This window comes from Anoplophora glabripennis, unplaced genomic scaffold (assembly GCF_000390285.2).
Source record: "Anoplophora glabripennis isolate ALB-LARVAE unplaced genomic scaffold, Agla_2.0 scaffold216, whole genome shotgun sequence".
Classification (NCBI taxonomy): Eukaryota; Metazoa; Arthropoda; class Insecta; order Coleoptera; family Cerambycidae; genus Anoplophora; species Anoplophora glabripennis.
The window spans coordinates 468,705-491,305 of NW_019416347.1; the positions used below are offsets into that span (position 1 = coordinate 468,705).

The 22,601-nt window shown below is 31.6% G+C and overlaps 2 protein-coding genes across 2 annotated transcripts in view; one reads left to right on the forward strand and one right to left on the reverse strand.

The window, feature by feature from the left end:
* Positions 1 to 22,601, forward strand: part of LOC108905933 (neuropeptide F receptor) — a 149,753-nt gene that overhangs the window by 98,883 nt on the left and 28,269 nt on the right. The gene's annotated exons all lie outside the window — the stretch shown is intronic.
* Positions 1,340 to 21,372, reverse strand: LOC108905935 (UDP-glucuronosyltransferase 2B13-like). Its single transcript, XM_018709010.1, has 4 exons — positions 20,531 to 21,372; positions 7,819 to 8,041; positions 2,303 to 2,525; positions 1,340 to 1,633 (listed from the first exon to the last, which is right to left on the reverse strand). Exons 1-4 carry the CDS (start codon positions 21,359 to 21,361, stop codon positions 1,342 to 1,344), a joined length of 1,569 nt encoding a protein of 522 aa, XP_018564526.1. The 5' UTR covers positions 21,362 to 21,372; the 3' UTR covers positions 1,340 to 1,341.

A 22,601-nucleotide genomic window follows, 5' to 3' on the forward strand; every position in this document is an offset into this window, starting at 1 on the left:
TGTTTGACAATAACAGCTGTTTACATTTTTTCCATAGGACAAGTCTGCCGCGTATACACGTAGTGTGCATCAGCAGGTTAAGCGCTGTTGTCACGTTGTGATGAAACTCCCCAATATTAATATCGCTGTATTTTGAAAACTGTTAATCTTACGCCCCTGTAATATACAACTTTTTTGTTCATTTACGATTACTCTATCTCATGCTGAAGTATTGGCAGCCAAACTTCTTACACCCTGTATAAACAAAAACATATTTAGTCTATTAAGGGGGCGTTTATATGCGCAATCTTTTGTCCAGTTTTTCAGAAAATCTAAGCAAGTTAGAAACATATCCCTTCACTATACCAGTTATACAAGTGTTCTTCAGGGTATAAGACAACTGACAATATTTCAAATTAAGGAAAGAAAAGCATATTTTTACCTCATCTGTTTATCTTACGTTTTATGCACCTGTTGAACATACAGTACTACAAACATAATCACACTCAGCAGAATGCTTTTAGGAAACTATTAATACATGCATTAATCACAATTATTGAGTATCTTTACAAATTTGCTGGACAAAACAGGAAAGGTACATATTCTGATGTTTGCATGTTCTCCGTGATCTGTCAATGAGAAAAATTAAGAAAGTTTTGAGTTACACTTCGTCACGTCCTGTATGGATCTACTTGTTCTATCATTGTCTTACTAAAGGTGCGATTTCTTGTCTATAAAACGACAGTCTTAAAACAATGACCCTCTATCTCAGAGACAAAACTTTTCTGGATATAAGTATGTTCACATGCACCTATTTCTTATTTTTGGAGTATGTATACTTTACTTTTACTTTTTTCACTTATTATTGAAAAACTGCACACTTTTATTATACAGCGAATTATTTAGGATGCAATAGCAACATTGTTACAGTCTGACAAGACTTATTTCTCTCATCAACATACGTAAAAAAAAACAAGAGCAACACTTCTCCCTAATACGATTCCTTCAAAGATTGGCCGTGAAACAGTTTTTAATCAATTACTTAAAAACGATGTGACTTAAAATTTCCTATAAAACCAATTTTGTCATAGTAGCTGTATACATGATTTTGAACAAAAATTAACCAATACTGTAAGAGTTAAGAATTTTAACTGCAAAGGAAGTTATCTAACGTTGAATAAACTCAACTTTTTCTGATTTGGATATACCATTTTCAAATAAAACTTAAGTATTCATTTTATTTGTATATCACCCTACTAATGTCAGGAGCAATTTTAGCAGGGGAGCATAAGTGAAAATCAGTACAATTAAAAAGTTTTTAATATAGGACTTTTTTTAGATTTAAATAAAACAAACACAGTATTACTCTAACTTTCTTTTATTAATTTTTTCAACATATAAATTACTGAACAACTTTATAAATAGTTTAATAATTTTTAAAGAAATTAATATTATAGCAATTGCTATTGAAACTATGAAAGCTATAACATCCACTAGATAGTACTGATAAAGAGGTAAGTCAACTGCAGGGTTCCTCAAGTGCTTTGCTCCTTTGTTTCTAATTATATGCTCAGTCCACCATACGGATTTCTGAAGTCCTGTCATAGGTTGATCTTGCATCAAACGGGCTAGTTCCTTTATCGACGCTTTGTATCTGTGGAAAATAACAATTTCAAACCCTACCTGTGTATAGTAATAGTTAATTTTAGAATGTTTTTGGTATTGGACATTTAATCTTCGTTTTAGAATTTTTAATTTTAGTTCTATGAATAAGTAATGATTTCTCTAACTAAACGCTTGTAAAATATCAATTTTATGTTATATAGAGAAAAATAATATTATTTTGAACCAGTTCAAAGGCATTAACTTGTAAATTATTTATGTGGATGTATGTAAAATGCTTGGTCAAAAGAAAACGTTCTTATAAACAAACAAAAAGTCATAGGAAGTAGTAATTTCAAGATTATTTTCTTTTATTTATAGATAAAATGAATACCTACTTATTTTAAAATATATAAAAAAACATTTTGGTTACACCTTGGTTTGTAAATTTTAACTATTATTCTCTTTTATATGACTTATTAATGGGGCTTATTAATGGGACGCCCTATGAATTAAGACTACATTACTTTATTAATACAAACATGGATTCATCTATTTCTTTGAAGGGTAAATTTATACTTAAAAATTGATATAATAAATTCCCAACGTGACTTGAGCGACAGATTTAATCTAAAATCTGTCAATCTAGATGATAAAGTATTCAGTGGAGCGAAGTAAACAAAACAGTTGCATTATGCTGGACTTTTTAACATAATCTTACTTTGGATTGTTAATGAGTTCAAGGATTGCACTCTTCAATTCTTCTTTCTTTAATACTGGTTTGCGATTAATAAATTTGCCAAATCCTTTGTATTCGACTATACGAGCGTTTTTCAACTGATCTCCATAAAATGGTACAACAATCAAAGGTACGTGGGTATAAATGGCTTCTTCCATAGACTGAATTCCTCCTTGACTGATGAAGAGTTTTATATTTGGGTGCCCTGTAATCATATTTCGTACCTTTAACTTTTTTAATAATAAAAATAATAATATGAATTAGAAAAACCAGTTTTCTCATTTTGAAAATACATTAGTACAAAAAGTACAAATACAAAAATAATCGAACGGAAAAAAAACATCCAGTAAGATTTCATACTTCAAACAGTTTTTATAATATTCAGTAAGTATATAGTACCTAAATTTCTGGCATCCAACAACATTATTTTATCGGGTATCCCAAAATTGACGCAAGTATTGATTCATTTGTGTGGTAAACTGTTGCCAATGAAAAAAAAAGACAAAGTGACAGCTGACAGTTCAGGATTATTAAAAATGGAGCTGTACACGAAAGAACAACGCTTTTTTATTGTTGAACAATATTTTAAAAATAAGGTTTGACAGCTACAGTTCATAATTTTTGTACAAAAATAGTCCGAATAGCGATTTAATTTCATCAACTGTGAGGAGACTAATTGCAAAATTTAGAGAGACTGGATCAATTAGTGAACTTAAACACTTTGACCGTCCTTCAAGAAGTCGTTCAATGCAATACGTCAAAGCAGTTCATGAGAATGTTGCTGAGAGTCGAGGAACATTCAGCACAGTGGTCAAGAATTGAACATTTCGAGAAACTCTCTATAACTTATTTTCACGAAAGATTTTCATCTTCATGTTTACAAAGTTCAATTGATTCAAGAACTGAAGTCTACTGACTACACAAAGTGAATAGAGTTCATTGAATGGATTATGGAACAAATGGATGCTGATTTTTGGAACAAAATAATCTTCAGCGATGGCTTCGTTAATTGACAAAATTGTCGCATTTGGGGTTCAGAAAATTCGTGAAGATTTTGGGCTCGAGACACCATCAGACCATTCATTCTTCTTCGAAAATGCGGCCGGTTATGCAATAATAGTTAATGGTGCTCGCTATTGTAATATGATAATCCAGTTTTTGTGCCTAAATTGCAAGAAATAGATGTAGATGACAGGTATATAGTTTCAATAAGACGGTGCCACATGCCTGGATTCTGAAATAATTTGGAGGGTAACTGTAACTCTGTATACTTCATTACAGCACTTAGTCCCCATTGGACCCCTTGTGCATCCCCCCAGTAAGATATCAGCTCTCCTGAGCCGCCAACCAATCTATCAAACAGAAAAAGGTGATGCCGTTACTCTGGAGGATCTCCCTAATGTAGGCCATTGTAACAAAAGCCGGGACGCGTGGTAGTTTATTTGTTAGTTTTCGGAACGGAGTGGCTAACTCAGACAGTAAAATATTTAAGTCAACACTAATTATTGAAAAGTTAAGTTTAAGTTAAGTTTTCAAGTAGGTTTAGCGTCGCTATAAAGTCGTCGGGTGTAATAAATTCGCAAAATCGTCCTTCGGAGAAGACCTAATGAAACTTAACAATGTTTTTGAACTAGTTGTAGACCGTCGGGGCCATGGTGAAGGGAAAAATCGATATTTCTAATAACGCGCAAAATGTATCCGAAAAGACGTAGGAATTCCAAGGTATTTAAATAAGTTAATTATTTATTCAATTGTAAATTCAGTCAATTAAGTAACCATNAATGTTTTTGAACTAGTTGTAGACCGTCGGGGCCATGTGTTGGGCCATCTGTTAGCGACGGTTTAGCCCATGGTGAAGGGAAAAATCGATATTTCTAATAACGCGCGAAATGCATCCGAAAAGACGTAGGAATTCCAAGGTATTTAAATAAGTTGTTAGAATGCTGTGAGGAAAATAATAATAGATCAATCTACTGGTTTTTAGGCGGATTTTCCAAGCTATAAGAATAGATTAAATGAGATTGACTAATCCGTCCCGTGTTGCTATACGGAGTCATGAGAACAAGATGTAGGCCGGGCTACTCGTAAGTTCAGTTTAGTCACAAAATTATTTATTCAATTGTAAATTCAGTCAATTAAGTAACTATTAACATGGTATAGTTATGTCAAAGCGTCTCGATATTCAGAGATCCTACCAATAAGATACGAGCAGAAATTTTTGGACCCAAGAAACAGGCGTGTCAAAGCGAAGTGTCGAATACAGAAGAGATCTCCGAAAAAAGGCAGTTTCTCCTTGGGTTCCACATTGAGCATTCTACTTAGTTTTAGAGTCTCGGATAATTTAATAATAGATAAAGTCTATCCAAATTTTGCTATGGATCTCGCATTCCCTGAAACTCGGTACGCTGTCGTGTGTAAATGAATCAATAATGTTTGTTCGAGTCTGTTGTGTTACCGTTGTTTTGTTTGTTTTGTTTTTATTTTTATTAAAATCTTTCCTGGAAAGTTTTGGTTTTTTCTTGTTCTTCCAACTTATTTTGTCTCCCTATACAACCAACCATTGGATTACATTCTACCTGAGTCGAGTGATGTACGGTAAGTGTCTGAAATAGGCCCATTCAGTAGATTTTTTTGCATATTCCAAAAGTGTACCTTTTAATTAGTTAGTATGCCAAAAATCAATTTTTTGTTTCAACGAGAAATGTGTGAAATAAATTAATGAAAACAGAGCGCGGAAAAACGTTGAGCAACCATTGCCTGACGTCATAATACCGGTACGGGCGACTGGCAGAGCACTCCGCTCGCGCTCGCACTCGCTCTCATCCCATTCTATGTTAATACATACGGTGTGTGGTTCGCTTGGCAGTTTCGTTAATCATTGTTTTTATGTCTAAATGGGTCGAAACCGAAGATTGTACAAATATTGTATAGTTCCAGGCTGCAAAAGTACCTCAAGATCGACTCCGAATAAAATATTTATTTCATTACCGAAAAATTAAAAGTTTGTGTGATGTTATCCAGGGTTTCCCCAGCCGCGGTATGCAACTCAAAACCACCTTCGTTTTTCTTTGGTTGCATGTCTAGGGGGTTGTAAAATATTATTATTTGAACATTTAGAGCACAATTTTCAACTTTATGCCGGAAAAAAATTCTACCCCATCTAAATGTTCGTATTCACAAAAAATTCTAAATACGTCGGCGAGAGGGACCTATAAACAGTTAAGAACCACTCTCGTTTTTCTTTGATTGCCCGTCTAGGGGGTTGTAAATATTATTATTTGAACATTTAGAGCAGAATTTTAAAATTTATGCCGAAAAAAAAATTTCTACCCCATCTAAACGTATCCGTTCACAAACATTTCGAAATACTTCGGCGAGATGGACCTATAAACAACTCAGAACCACCCTCGTTTTTCTTTGGTTGACATTTTCAAATTTATGCCGAAAATAAAAAAAAAATCGACCCCATCTAAACGTACCCGTTCACAAAAATTTCGAAATACGTGGGCGAGATGGACCTATAAGCAACTCAGAACCATCCTCGTTTTTCTTTGGTTGACATTTCCAAATTTATGCCGAAAATAGAAAAAAATCTACCCCATCTAAACGTTCCCGCCCACAAAAATTTCGAAATACGTGGCGAGAAGAACCTATAAGCAATTTACTTAAATAATAATATTTTACAACCCCCTGGACGGGTAACCAAAGAGAAACGAGGGCGGTGCTGAGTTGCTCATATACTAGTCAAAGTACTACTGGCACATACACGTCGTCGCAGACATCCACAAGTACCGAGTCTAGTACGTTGGGTACATTTATGGTACAACATTGGAACGCAAAAGAAAATGTAGAAAAGCGAACCATTTACGTCATTGAGAAAAATCCGAAAATATATTTAGGTATTCCAAGTCATTCCAAGTTTATAATAAATATGTTGTATGAAAAATACATTTCAACAAGACTTGATGTATACCTCTTATACATTTAAAAATATAGGTATATAATGTAGGTAAAAGTATAGCAAATATCTACACATCTCTTCAACTGCTAGCGACTTGATCGCCGAGTGGCCGGTATCATGACGTCATTACCTGTTCTCCCGCAGTGTTGACCGTTTTAAGGGTCTTACAAATTCAAAATTAAATATATAACTTATTATTAATCCTATTGACCTAATTATTTTAAGATGTATTTAGGTGGTTAAATACTATCAGAAAATGAAAGAAAAAGTTTAAAATTATGTATCACTGAATGGGCCTATTCATTCTCTAAACGTACAACATTTCTAAGTTCCCACGTATTAATTAAAGTGATAATTATAAACTCCCTTTCGAGAACTAAATGGTAAACTCTTTTGCAAGTCACATCCTACATTTGGTTTAACATCAACATTGTTGAAGCGAAGCATAGTTGTCGGAGCCACCTCCTTTAAATAAATATCTAAGGGTGACAGGCATGGCATCATCTCCATCGCTAACGGTGTTGTTCGTATAGCTCCTGTGACGCTCAGGAAAGCTATTCTTTGCACCTGGCTGAGCTTCTGTTTAGCTGCTGTCTGTTGGGTTTTTGGCCACCGGACAACAGCTAGCTCTGTATGTCATGAGATATGGGTCATGGTTATTGTATATTAATTTTTCAATGTACAAATTATGAGAAACAGAAAAGTCTGATCCAAGCAATAATTAGAGATATGCCAAATCGGTGTAAACCTGATATATGAATATTCAATTTCAAATAACAGTACGGAGAATGTAAAATATATTTTACAATATATGAGAAAATACAGTTTTGCTAACAGGAAATAGAAGTACAAACAGCAAGTGATCGTAAATTTTATCAATAAATTGGTGATTAGAAAAACTGCTTATACATACTATAAATAGTTCTGTTTTACAAATAGTACAATAATATTTTTATCAGTTGTGTATTTCTTCAATATTACTGTTTTATTCTACACACTAACTTCCCTTTCTATCAAAATTACTTCCGTGAATTTTAGGGCACCCTTTATTTAATTTTTTTTTAATTTTTTCAGAATTTGTTTCAATTAGCTTAACATCTTTAAAATAGAGTTAGAGATTATTGTAGTGTTCCTTCAGAAATCACTAATTTATAAATATTTTATATCTACCTTCCGAAGGCAGCAGTCGGAAAGCAATAATTTTTGAAAATGTACGTTATGATACAACTGGTATCACGCTGGTCATTAATTATATTCATAATATTTTTTCCCTTTTGTCAACAGCCATATATTATAGAATCCTGCAACCTTGTGACTGTCAGCTTTAAAGAACATTTTTAATAAAAAGTAATTGCAGCATTACGGGCATGCACAAGACGATAAATGGATCATATAACTGTTTGCTGAAGATCTAATTGGTTTTCGACCCTGTTGTATCATAAAATACTTTACGCTGCTTGTTATTTGATACCTTGAGATGTTTTACTTGCTTCTGTGAGCAGTTCCCCGAACAAAGCAGTGATATTCGAGTACTTACTCAAGATATCCTGTTGTGGCGCCCATTTAATGAGTTTTATGTTTTCCGGTTTTCCAGGTAACTCATCAGCCTCGAATTTCCACAGCACTTTATAAGGCAATTCCTTTAATGTTTCGATAATATTTGTCATCGTTTGGCCCCTCAAGTCTTTGCTTTTAACATTTCCACCCAAACTGAAATAAATGAATCCTTCCTTGGCGTCATCTAAGAAATCTTTCAGTTCCTATGAATTGAAAATATCGTGTTGATGATCGTTTGTTTTTATTACTGCATGAATCGACGGTTTGCGTCAGGAATAAGTAAATATTCATATTCATAGTACATAATAATTGTAAAATCATTGCAAATGAGAAGAACGCCATGTTTAAAACATTATTTCTGTGATTATACTACAAAGACAAGCAGTAATGTATATTCTACTACTGTTTTCCAGATATATGGACTTATTACTTTATAACTACCTTTTTCAATTCTTATCTTATCTTTCCTTTAAGAAAACTTTACAACTAGATTCTACGACGAAACTTAATGAGAAAAGGTCATATACAATGTCGCTCATAAACGCTCAATTTTCAAGATACAGGGTGTCGACTTGAAGAAATAAAAACTATTTTCAGGCATATCTCGGAAATACGTTAAGGGATTTTTTTCTAATTTGATATGAGGAGTTTTAACGAGGACATACACCATTTGTTGCGATTTCACGTACAAAAAACCAGTGACGTGCAAACTATATTTTCGAGAACCTTTTATAAAAAATAAATGTTATGCCACTGTGTAAAGCGGAAATAAATAACATCTTTCAAATTTTCAATGATTTTTCAGCATAAAATTTATACTCATTGAATATAGCCAAGGAGCACCGTTTTTGAAAAAGCTGCGTTTAAATTCGGCAAGAAAGTGCAGTTCGTGGATAACGTAATTTCGTAACTTTGAGACTTATTTATCTAGTAGGTAAATGTCATTAACACAATGTCACTTCCAATATATAGAATACAAAATATGTTTGATTTTTAAGTTCAAGTAAATTGTTCTTGCACAATGACACGGCATAATTTATTTACAAATAGTGAAATGACAGATATGGTCGCAGTTTATGATCAAGAAAATTTTAATGAACGCGCCGCAACAAGGCAGTACGCAGATATTTATCCTAATTGAAGACAGCCCTACCGAAAATTGTTCTCTAGATTATTTGCAAGATTAAAAGAAGGCGGTAAATAAAAAAAAAGGGTAATCTTTGTAGTCCTACAATGCAAATTATTATTATTGTGCAAGAAGAACAGGTACTAAATTTGGTAGAAGGTGATCCAACAACGAGTATCCATCGAATTTCCTCTAACGTAAGATAACCTTACATAGGTAAAAGTGCATTTTCCACTATACTTACTTCATAAACAACAACTGTACCCATACTATTACACACCAGGGCATAATTTAATTGCCCAATGATTTTTTACCAAGAAGAAATTTTTGTCAATTCATCTTACGGAAAAATGCAGAAGATCCCTCTTTTATAAATAAATTTTTATTTACTGATGAGGCGACGTTTACCCTTAAGGGCATATTTAATAAAAAAAAAATGGTCATATGTGTGGGCCGAAGAAAATCCAAATGAAAACACTGTACAACACTTTCAGCATGAGTTTAAGTTCAATATTTGGTTCAGAATAATTGACGATCATCTTGGGCCCTTTGACCTCCAGTATCTTTAAACGGACAAAATTATCTGCGCTTTCTACAGTATAATTTAATTGCACTATTAGAAGAAATTCCTTTGAACATTAGAGCTCACTTGTGGTATTTACATGATGGTGCCTCTGCTCATTATCCTCTAATAGTAAGAAACCATTTCGATAACATATTTCCTCATTGATGGATAAGAAGAGGAAGTAAACACCCATGGCCTCAACGTAGTCCGGATCTAAATCCGCTTGATTTTTTTCTGGGGTTTCTGGGGCCATGATTTATAGTGCTGCCTTCCTCAACAATAGAAGTGAATTGTGGCACAGAACAGTTGCAGCTGCTATAAGAAACAGAAATTTCTTAAAAAGATGTCGAAGATGTCTTCACTCAAATGGGGAGCATTTCGAAAAATAATCTTAAATTAATGTGTAATCAATGTTTTTCTTAGTTCTTTTTGGTATATTTTATGAATGATTTATGTTACACAAAAAACGTTTATATTTTTGTTTTAATTTTCTTAATGGTTGATATTGTGTTTTACAACTGTAATACCTGAAATATCATACGTAAACAGTATGTTGTAAAATATTAAAATATTTTAATGTTCGTTAATTATCAAAAAAATATGTTTCTATAACACAAGTTGGCAGTTAATGAAGTTATGTTATCCACGAACTGCACTTCCTTGCCGACTTTATTATTATTATTATTTCTGCTTTACGCAGTGGCGTAACAATCATTTTTTAGAAAAGAGTCTCAAAAATATAGTTTGCACGCTACTGGTTATTTGTATTGACATGAAATCGCAGCAAATGATGTAGGTCTCCGTTAATGCTCCTCATATCAAATTATAAAAGAATCCCTTAACGTATACCGAAATGTGTCCAAATATCGTTTTTATTTTTTCGACTTCAACACCCTGTATATCGAAAACTAAGCGTTTATGAGCAACATTGTGTATGACTTTTCCCCAATAATTTTCGTCGTAGTATCTAGTGGTATCTATACAGGGTGTACCGAAATTAATGGGACACAGAGCAAAAGTAGATTCCTTACATCAAAATAATGCGATTAAGCCAAACTTACCTTGGTCCATTTGTGGCTAATAAAAAAGTCACAGGGCGTTAAAGTTGAAATTTTGAATTCGAAATTCAGGATTCTTTTGAAAATTTGGATTAGGAAGTTTTCTGGGACGAGAAAAACGAATCCGTACTTAATTTTGCTGTAGACGCTAGAGGACGCTACGAAATGTACTCTTGGTTGATAAAAACTGGTTATAACTTTTTTATCAGTGTGTGTACGAAAGTTTTAATAGAAAAATATTGTTCTCCTATCTATTTTTCACAAATAAGGGATACTTGTTTTATGTCGATAAATTTAACTGTTTTCGATTTATTTCTTGTTTTTCTATTGGATGCAATAAAATAAAGTAAAATAAAAATTTGTAGTTACTTACGTAAAAGACTAAAGATTATTTTTAATAATAATTTAATTACATTCAGGTGGCTACATTAAATTTTTATAATTAAAAAAATATTCCTTTCACTTTTTTCTTTTTTTCGTTATTTAACATTTTTTGATGAAAAAGATTAGATTTTTACGAAAAAAAACACATTTTCAATTTAAAACAATCAGTAAAAGATACAACATTTATCCTGTAATCAATTAGCAGAAGTGACCACTTCAGTAGTTCAGTAGTTTTAATAAATTATGTATTTTATTTTATTGCATCCAATAGAAAAACAAGAAATAAATCGAAAACGGTTAAATTTATCGACATAAAACAAGTATCCCTTATTTGTGAAAAATAGATAGGAGAACAATATTTTTCTATTAAAACTTTCGTACACACACTGATAAAAAAGTTATAACCAGTTTTTATCAACCAAGAGTACATTTCGTAGCGGCCTCTAGCGTCTACAGCAAAATTAAGTACGGATTCGTTTTTCTCGTCCCAGAAAACCCCCTAATTCAAATTTTCAAAAGAATCCTTGGAAAACTTTCTAAGAATTTCGAATTCAAAATTTGAATTTTAACGCCCTGTAACTTTTTTATTAGCCACAAATGGACGAAGGTAAGTTTGGCATAATCGCATTATTTTGATATAAGGAATCTACCCTTGCTCTGTGTCCCATTAATTTTGGGACACCCTGTGTATTAGCTTTTATACTTTTACTTTATTTTAAAAGTAGATATTAAGGCTAATTCGAATAAATAAAATAAAATGTTCTTAAAATCCTATTAAATGAAATCAAACCTGGGTAGTCTATCAGGTTAAAATCTTGTTACATAGTACCTACGTAGTACCAAACAACATTATTGAACCTCATTTGATAAGATTATTAGGAAAATGTTTTATTTTTTTTTGAATTAGCTTAATATACCTTTAAAATAAAATAAAAGTAGAGGAGCTTATAATAAAACACATATTAAAAAAAAAAGATGTGATACAGATATAATATATTGTTGGAGTAATAATTAACAGAAATGTTTATAAATGCTCATGCCAAATAACTGGAACTAAGAGCGTCCTTAATCAAAAATATGTATATACACATGTATATCGAGGGTTTCCTGCCAAAAGGACGTATCCACAAAAAGTGCCATTTTGGGTTTATGAGCTAACTTTGATACCCAATACCATAAGTTTGTCACGACAAAAGGTCGTATCTACCATACCAATAATAACAGCGCCACGCAATACTTTTCTTAGTCGTATCAACAATTATTACCTCGATTAACCTGGCAGAAGGTTGTATGTACATAGGTTGATACGCCCTTCTGGCAGGAAACCCTCGATATGTATACAGGGTGATTCGGAACTTACTCAAAAAAAATAATAATTTAAAAATACTCTTCTGCACTGCACTGAAAACTGGCCTTTCCTAAGAAAAACAATAAATAAAATTTTATAACACCAATTTTATATCATCAAATTCAACTGCTTTTGCTGCTATTGTTATTATTAATTAATAAAATTAATTTGTAGTATTTCGAAATTTTGTCCACCGACGTGTAAACACATTTGGGCCCGTCTTACCAAGTTTCTACGAACTATCACAAATGTTTTGCTTCACCATAACACGAATATTGTCGTGCCATAAATTAAAACGATATCCATCAACTCCGAGTTGCTATACACATAAGCCATTTTTCACACTTGAAAAACTAATGTAAACACTATCGCAAAAACGTTAATACTTAAATCTGAATAGAGACTACAGTAGCCCAGCGATGTCAAAGTTGAAAATACTACAACTTCAATAATTTTTTTCTCAGGAACTATAAGGATTTTACAATTTTTTTTATGATATTGATTCCATTTTTCATGACGCATCTATTCCCAATTTTTTTTGGATAAGTCACCCTGTATATATTGACAAGGAATTTCTTACAAATCAAAGTGCCAGTAACCCTGATAACTATTGTGTCAAAAGTTATCAACTGTAATCATATAAGCAAAACTATTAATGATAGTATTTACGACATGCCTATATTCAGCAATAAAATAATAAAAATATCGGTGTAGTCCATTAACATTTATTTTGTAATGATAATGTAAATAAACAAGGCAACTTATTAACAAAATAATAACATATAAATAGATGTCTCGATTTTAACGAAACTATTTACTCTATATACAGGATGTTTTAAAAGGAGTAGCACAAATAGATACAATTGAATCTGCACCTAAATTAAACACGTTTTGCATAAAAATGACCTCGCCGTGAGGCTGTATTCTCCCAATTTCTTGAATTAGGTATTTTGTCTACGCTGAGAAACTCCGTCTGTGGGGAACTGGACGATTTGGATGCCTCTGGTGGTAAATTCTTTTTGCTGCGGCACAGTTTTTCCTACTTGCAGCATCTCAACACACTCACCATTAGTAAAATAACACATTCATTATATCTCCAACTCACTACATTCTTACTCACTATTATATAAATATATTCGTAAAGGTTGAGCCACTAAACATATTAAACGTATAAAATATAGGTATTCTTTTGATTTATAAATATATTGAAGTACTAATACATATAAATTATAGGATATATTTTAAGGAAAAATAAAGACAGGACTGTTGAATGGCTTCGTGTCAAGCTTAAAAAGGCACTAAAGAGAAATCATTAGGATGTCTCACGAGCAACCTATCAACGTGTCGGATTGTACCATTGGGAGAAATTTCCCGATGGTACAATTCTATAACTTTTTTGCTTTTCTATACGAAGACTTTAATTACTTTTCTTATTACGATAATCTCGGTTATATCGAGTACTTCAAAACTATATTTCTTTGTGTGTTTATGACTAGCAATAACAAATTCGAAGTCGACATTAACTTTGTAATTTGGAATGTCGTATTTTTATTGCACTACTAAATTATACTTAGTTGTTTAATATCTGCAAGCTAAAAATATCGTTACCTGATATTACTCAAGTTAGTTTTTTAATGCAATATTGCTCCATATTCAACTTTAACAAATATTTTAATTAAGTTTAAACATAAAATTTTAAACCTAACCCGAGTGTATTTTTCAAAAAATAATAATACACCTGACTTAATTATTTCACTTACAGTTAGATATTATTTTAAAATGCAAGACCTAATTTACTTAAAGTAAATAACGCTCTATAAAAAGCATTATTTCATAGATTGAAAATATTTGTTTAAATCGCTTAACCATTCAAATAAGAGAATATCATCCGAAATTGAGAAATTAAACAAAATACTTTCTTGAAAATAGTTTGCTATATTTACGCATTTTTTGCCTTAAAGAAGCAAATCTTAAAATAAATTTAAAATTATATCCACAGACAAAATAGCTATCGCCATATGTTGTCTGTGGTATAGCATTCAATTTTAAACAATAAAATTGACGACGCCTAGATATAGCAGAAACTTCCTACCAATCTAATTTTTCAATTTTTCTTGCAAATGCGTTTTCCAACATCGATCACGTTAGCTGGATATATTGCATTATTTCCGTTTGTACAGAAATAGATATCCATAATATTACACTATCTAAAAATATATCACATTTAAGGATGATACGATTTGTTAGGATTACTTCTCTATACATGCTGTTACAAATTGGCTTCTCACTGCAGGGATCTCGGAAACGGCAAGAGATACGAAGTAGCTTAAATAGGGGCAAAGTTGCATAATCAGGATTATGCCTCTAAAAAATCAAGGCTAACATGATTAGTTTTCGAAATATTTGAAAAAAAAAACGAAATTTGGAAATCCGTTTTTGTTTCATTTCAGCCTTGTTTAAGGTAATATTGAAACTGAAACTTTTTGCCCTCTATCGAATGGCATAATCAATTTTTATATGTAACGTTTCGTCTCTCTATAGGACCATCATCAACTTCATTTTTTAAATACGACCCTGCAAATTTAATTACATTTTTTGCAAGCCTTCACCCATGACCCCCAATACTGTATTACCTCAGCCCGAACCAAATCCAAACGTTTTGTCTCGAAAAATTCATTTTCAATGTATTCGTTCCAAATTATCTATGTTTTTTAGATTTCTATGTTTATTGAACTCTACTGTAAGTGTCGTTAGACCCTGTGAAATCCACTTACTTATTTATACTATTACCATAACACGTTACAATAAAACATGATTAGAGTTTTAATCTCCATCATATGTCATATTCGCTAAGTTGTTTCATCAAAATTAAAACATTATTACAATTTTAATTTCATTATGACAAATTAATCCTTAACCAAACTCCCAAATGAACCAAAACTCCAAATAAATATCATACTTTAAAAAATTACAGTAAATGTTCAAAAACGTCAAAGATAAGCATAATCTGATCGGAATTTACTATACCTGTAATCGCAACTATGAAAGAGCACGTCAGATGTATTTGTATGAATATCCTGAAAAAAAAAAGATCGAAATTTGTTTGAATTTTGAGCACTCGAGGAACCTAGAAATAACTATGAATCCCTGTAGTGAGAAGCAAATTTGTAACAACCTGTATATTTTTTTTTGTTACAGATTTTTATTCAAGACTCTTCTTTTAGTTAAATACTTTTAGTTAAATACTTTATATAGCATATGCAATTAAGACCTCAAAATTTCTTATTTTTAAAAATGCTTTTACTTAAAATTTTCTCTGTTGAGGCTTTATGGAAAATAAAAGTCTTTTTCGGAGTTTTAAATAACAAAATAGTATCTGATAACAAGACGATTCAGTAATACTTATCACACACGTCCTATGACCTCTTCCAACCTCGACATTTATACAAGTACAGGGTCATTCATTGTATGTTGACCTCAAGGTTATCTTAGATTATTTATTTTTGCTTTGAGATGATAAAACAAGAGTCATATATACCTACCTATTTTCCTAATTTTTTTACGTTTACTTATGATCTTTTATTCTGTTATTTATTTAGGTATAAGTTCTTGTGCAAATATCAAAAAATAATAATATACAATAAATTTTAGTTTTTTTAGCAATGCTTTTTCTCTTTTAATTATGTGAGTAGCTAGAATTCGTTGTAGGTCTTAAATAATCATCTTTTTAGTTTGGAAATATTCATTTGTATATGAAGCTGAATATCGTGGCTTTGTTGTGTTGTTTTTGTTAATAATTGTCACATAATGACATAATTTTACTCGAAAAACATTTTTTTCAATAATTACCAGCAGGCGACATGCTAAATTTACATTTTCCAAAAAAAAAAAAAAATATTAATACCCGATGTTTCTTTCAAAGTGACTATGAAAGATGTGAGTTCCACCAATTCATTTTTTTTGTGAGCCTGCATAAATGTATATTATTACCCAAAAATATATGCGAAATTTAGTACTGACACTTCAACTAGTTTAAAAGATATTAAAAAAAAACTGTTACCGAGTCATCGACAAGCTGCTGTATCTTTGCATTTAAACTTTTTGTGTTAATTTTTTTTGTAAAGAACACCCTGTAAAAGTGTAGCAATTGAATGCCACTTCGCACATTTTTTTCTTGAATTCAAATAAAATATTTTTAGAAATATCTACTATTATAATTTTCTTTAATTATAATTAGATATACATTTTTTATTAGCTTTTGCGCTTTTAAGTTACTTTAAAGATTAAGCTGGTTCAAATTAATTCTAAAAAGTTTCATATCACTTATCAAATGAACAGGTAATACCAGTTAGAACCATTTAATGACCATATAGGAATATCGTAAACTGTTTTAAAATGCAGGGTAATTCAAATTCAAATTTTCTGAAATTTTTACTAATAATCTGAAAAATTCATTTTTTATTTTGTCCTATAACTTATTTATGTTTCTAGACATAANAGGAATATCGTAAACTGTTTTAAAATGCAGGGTAATTCAAATTCAAATTTTCTGAAATTTTTACTAATAATCTGAAAAATTCATTTTTTATTTTGTCCTATAACTTATTTATGTTTCTAGACATAAGACACACTACTGTTTACAATGGCGATATTTCACTGCTTTTTAAGATGCGGTAATCAACTTTTTTATTGATGCTATATTGGTTTCCATATAATTAAATAAAGAAAAAAATACGTCTCCAGTCCAGTCATATGAAGGAAAAAAAGTAGATTTTAATTTGAGCTGAGAAACCAGTACAATATCCATAAAATAGAATAATTTTACCGCTTACTATGACTTACAATGAAAATAACATTAAAATTTAATAAATATATGATATTTCATAAAATTGTGTGACATACCGATAAAATCATAACTTTTTTGATCATTTATTTATACAAACCACCGAGCATACAACGAGGAAGTGTACATAGTAATTATGTTCATAAAGGTATCGTTTTAATCATAGCTCTTTTGTACCTACTTTAAACATTCTTTCTGAATCATGAGCACCTAAAAAAACCATACGAATTGATACAAATTCTGCATAATAAGAAAATAAAACTGTATGTTTGCTTGTAATTTCAATTGATAAAGTGCATAACACGTAGAAGATGATTTACTGACTAATCGACATTATATTATTTATGTGTTACCGATTTCAGTGCTAATACTAACTGCTAAGAATTGAGTAGAATTTGTTTGATTACTAATTTATTAATTAAACTACTCTTGCCACAACTCTCCTTCTCGCGTACGTCACTGCTAGTTATTTGATATTAAGGGCGCCGTATTCTTTAAATAGTGTTTTCCACAAAGACAAATAATTTCAAACATTTAATAACTGAATAATCTATAGCTTATCAAATAATAGGAATGTTATGTCATACCATCTGAGTATTTTCAAAGACGCCGAGTAAAACGAATAAACAGGTGCAAAAAACGATTAAACCATCAAGGTTTTAGGTACTGAAATCTACGAAAATACTAACTTTTTTATATATAACTCCACATGTAAATATTCTTATAACAATTACTTGCTTAGTCCTACATATAAAATTGTTTACTTTTATTTATAAGTATGTGAAAATAATTCTTAAAATGTGGGATTAGGATAACAGCAAAACCATGTTTTACAAACGCTTTTTTAAGTTATTATTTTATTTGTTTAAATTTAAATAATAACAATGAATAAACAGAACATCAAGGATTTTATTTTTCTGCTTACTTTTGTTCTACGTTTGACATTTCAAGATTTCAGTACCTAATAACGCCAGAAATTTGACTATTTCTCGGCCCGGGATATGGTCACCTTAAAGGGCATATATAACTTCGCCTTAATTTGAAGTCGCTTAATATCTTTAAAGTAAAAATAATGTTATAAACATAACAAAATCTAATACACAAGTAGCTAAAATGTGAATGCAAATAGCTAATTATTTTGACAATTCGTTTGCTTGGAGAGTCTTTTGTTCGAAAACAATTGCTATATTCTGAATAACCTAGTATTTTATACAAAGCAAGTTTAAGTAAATACACGTTAAACAAAGGCATTGACCTTGATTTTGAGGGATGTGCTACATCAATTTATATCGAATTACAAACCTTTCAAAAAGTATTAGTATCACATTAGACGCTAAACGTTGGAAGTTCTCTTCAACACAAATATCAATTCGAACAACTGTTATTAAGTAACATGTAATTTTTCTGCTCTTTGTTTCATTAATTGATTTAGTTTTAGTTACAAGCTAAACCAATACCTGAATTATTAGAAAATGAGAATATTTTAATATTGCAAATGGAACACTTATTAATGTTAATTATTGTAGTAATTTTGTTATGAAAAACAAAGAGTTCATGGAAGACAAATAGTTTTTTGTACGTGATATTAAATTTTCCTGTCTTTGAAGTACAAAGTACGTATTTATGTAATGATAAATTAAAAGGTGTATGTCAAAAACATGAGCTTTAACAAAAAATTCTGTCCAAAAAAAATGCATTTTCTAACAAATTCTTCTCGGTTCGATCGATACAGGTACGCATTTTTTTATAACAGATTTATCTTTTGTCTCAACATAAAATATCCGTATGAAATTCTGTTGAATACTAAAGGTATCATAAGATGCCTATTTGTGCCTCTTTTATTTTCCTTTTAAACAAGGAACATTTCCAAATAATTCTGTCTTTAGTCGATAATAATAAAATGGTACGTAATCAAATGTAATGTTTCCTTTTAAATACAGGGTGATTCACAACTTAAAAAAAATTGGGAATAGATGCAGCATGAGAAATGGAATCAATATCGTAAAAAAAAATTTGTAAAATCCTTATAGTTTCCGAGAAAAAAAATATTGAAGTTATAGTACATTCAACCACTACATAGCTGGACAACTGTAGTCTCTAGCGTCATTCGCCACGTGGCCTCAGCGACTCCGAATACTGAATTCGGATTTTGCAATCGTCGTTGCGATATTTACCTGTTATCTGTGGTGTTTACAATACCTAGGTTTTTAGTAGTTAGTGTCAAAAATGGGTAGTTAGTGTCAAAAATAGTTTGCGTGTACTCGGAGTTGATGGATATTGTTTTAATTTATGGTGAAGCATTTGTGNATTTTCAAAAAATAACCCATTCACGCTAAATTTGGTATACGGGAGTTTTCGGGATCGCTGATCACGGATCCGAGGTGATAAAATTTTGAACAATTGTTGTAACATCGGGTATGTCAAATGATTTTATTATTTAAAAAAATTCCTCATCATACACATAATAGAAAATTTTTGTTTGCTGTAGTCTAGGAAATGCTCCCAATCTATAGTTTCCTTGCCAATAGACCTCACTAGTACTACTCCAGCACCTTTTCCGCTGTCTGTTTATTTGTGGAGCCAATCGTACCAAGCACCCATTTACCATTATTACGATTCTTCTCAATGTTCAAATCTTGCATGGCTTAAGGAAGTTGAATTTTGTAAACGGTCTACTAGATCTTATCATACCAGTGGACAAAGCAATAATCTAGTGATTATTGCTTTGTAGTCGATAGCAGCAGTGATACTGGTGATACATCAATACAATACATCCAGAAATCCTTTAAAAGGATTCCTAAGGAATTTTGGATATTTAAGTTATATCATTTTAGGAGTAGGAGTAACGTTTTTCACTTGACTTATTGTTCAGTGAAAATACGTTACAATTCTTAGAGGGTAATTCACATGACTTTCTAACCCCCTTGTATTTATGTTGCATTTTCAAAACTTTAGTTTTTTTTAATGGAACTCTATAATAATAGATTCCTTTTCTTTTTGTAACTGCAGTGATGTACTCATTCATATACTTGCTTGGACAGTTTCCACGATATTTTGTTTCATTTATTGACTCTTCAGAATGGATAAAATCAAGATTGTCATGGAACCAGTGCATATTTAATTTTTTCTGTTATTAAATTTACTAAACAGATCTTTATTAAGAAAAATATGCTATCTTATAGAAAATGTTTTACCACATCGTATTCTAGACGATGGACTTTATTTTAAATAAATTATTCTTATGAATGCACAATTTTGTGAAGTAAAAAAGATAATGTAAATGACCTTGTACATATTAAATATAAAAATAAGTGTTACAAAATATATATTTCAGTATTTGAAAATATTATATTGATTTTTAAACTTACCTTGGGTAGTGGTTTCAACGGTTTTAAATGGTTTCCACCTCCTACACTAATTGTTGTTGGACCAAGGGCTCTGGGACCCTTTAGTAGGGGATTAATGTTGACCAACATTAAGTCTATACCACTTATTAACTCCTCTATTCTAGCGTTTGTCAGGTTACCAAAAAATTTATCCACGAGTTTTTGTTTCGTTGGCAAAAATTTTAAGTACTCAAAGTACACCGCATTCCAGTAGAATAGACAAGCGGTCACTCTCTCCCTAAATGTTAGCTTTCCAAAATATGGCACGTTGATGTCAGAATTAAGTACAGGGTGCGCAGGGTTGCCGAGGTACTGGTACATCTGAACAGTGGAATCTATAGTTGCAACCAACATGGTAGGGCAATTGTATATTTTTCCAAACGCCAGTAATTCTGGATAGAACACTTCAATAATTACCAAATCGAAACTGTATTTTTCTTTTCCATGAATCAAATCTTGCATTTCGGGTTGACTTAACTGGTCGTCGCAGATGTCTGAGAGTAGGTATAAGAAAAATTCCCAAATGTTCCAGAATCCCAAACCATCCTGTGCAGCTTCTGAAAAAGAGTAAGTGTCACTCCATATCTTGTAGGACCTCTTCATGTTAATCTCCTTTAAATTGGGCAAATCTGGATCATTCCTGGGATCTGTTGTTAAAAGCGTAACTTTGTGTCCCCTTAACGACAAATCTTTCCATAATTCTGTGAAGGCTACTTGGTGGCTGAAAGAAGGTGTAGGAACTATGGCTAATATGTTCGCAGCATTACAGATTTTTGCAAGAAATATGAGAAAAATCACTATTTTCAAAAACATATTAAATTCTGTACTTTGACTGGGATATTTACGTTGATTGTACTGCTTTTTATTAAAGAGTTTGTTTAAAAGATTACAACTCAGAGGCGTCTCATAATTTTGCTGCAGTTATTTTGATCTATCATTCTTAATTTTTTTAGCAATATTTTCATTAACCTTACTTTACATCAAATATATCTTCAATATTAATGCATTTACAACATACTATTGTCAACATCAACAATTCAAAGTTTGTTTTACGCTATTCATTAGTGCTGTTTTATTTAATTTTCAATTTGTTAATTTAACAAAGGGTGTCCTAAAATTCAAGCAAGAAGTTTTAATTAACTTTTTATTGATTCTTAAAGTATCCAGTACGTGGTTATGTATAAAATACCATATCGGGTAAATGGTCTCCACGGCTTTGCTAGCACACTCGCACTCTTTTGTAAAAATATTCCATGGCCGTTTTGTATAAATTCGATGATACAGCTCTCAATTTCGTCCTTCAAAGCAAGAGTGGTCGTGGGTTTGTTGGCATAAACCTTAGACTTCAAAGAATCGCCAAAAAAAGTCCAACGGCGTTAAATAGTATGACCTGGGGGACCAATTCTCATGACCAAAACCGGAAATTACACATATTAAACTGAATTATCATGTCGCGATAGTGAGCACCATTAACTGTTATTGGTATGAAGAATGGTCCAATGATCCCAAAATCACTTGTGATTTTCAGATGAAGATGATTTTGTTCGAACTATCAGCATCCACTTGCTGTTGTTCTATAATCCATTCAACGAACTATCTTCGCTCTGCGTGGCTAGTGGGTTTCAGTTCTTCTGTCAATTGAACATTGTAAGCATGAAGATCAAATCTTTCATGAAAATACGCTCTGGAGAACTACTAAAAATTTCCAATTCTTGACCACAGTGCCGAATTGATGTTCCTGGACTCTCAGCAACAGTCTCACGAACTGCTTCGATGTTTTGTGCTTAACGACTTGTTTGTTGAAGGACGGCCAGAGTGTTTAAAGTCACTAATTGATCCAATCTCCCTTGTGTGAATTTTGGGACACTCGACATTTTCATTTTTACATGTAAAATTATTCAGCAAAATTAAATTTTTAAAAGGAATTGTACAAAGTTGATGATGTAGGATATTATATCCGGTAGACAATGTGAATAATAATTTTTCCCCTACATTTACCGACCTTTTCCCAAGCATTTAATAAAATATTCATTTTCAGGGATATATTTCGGTA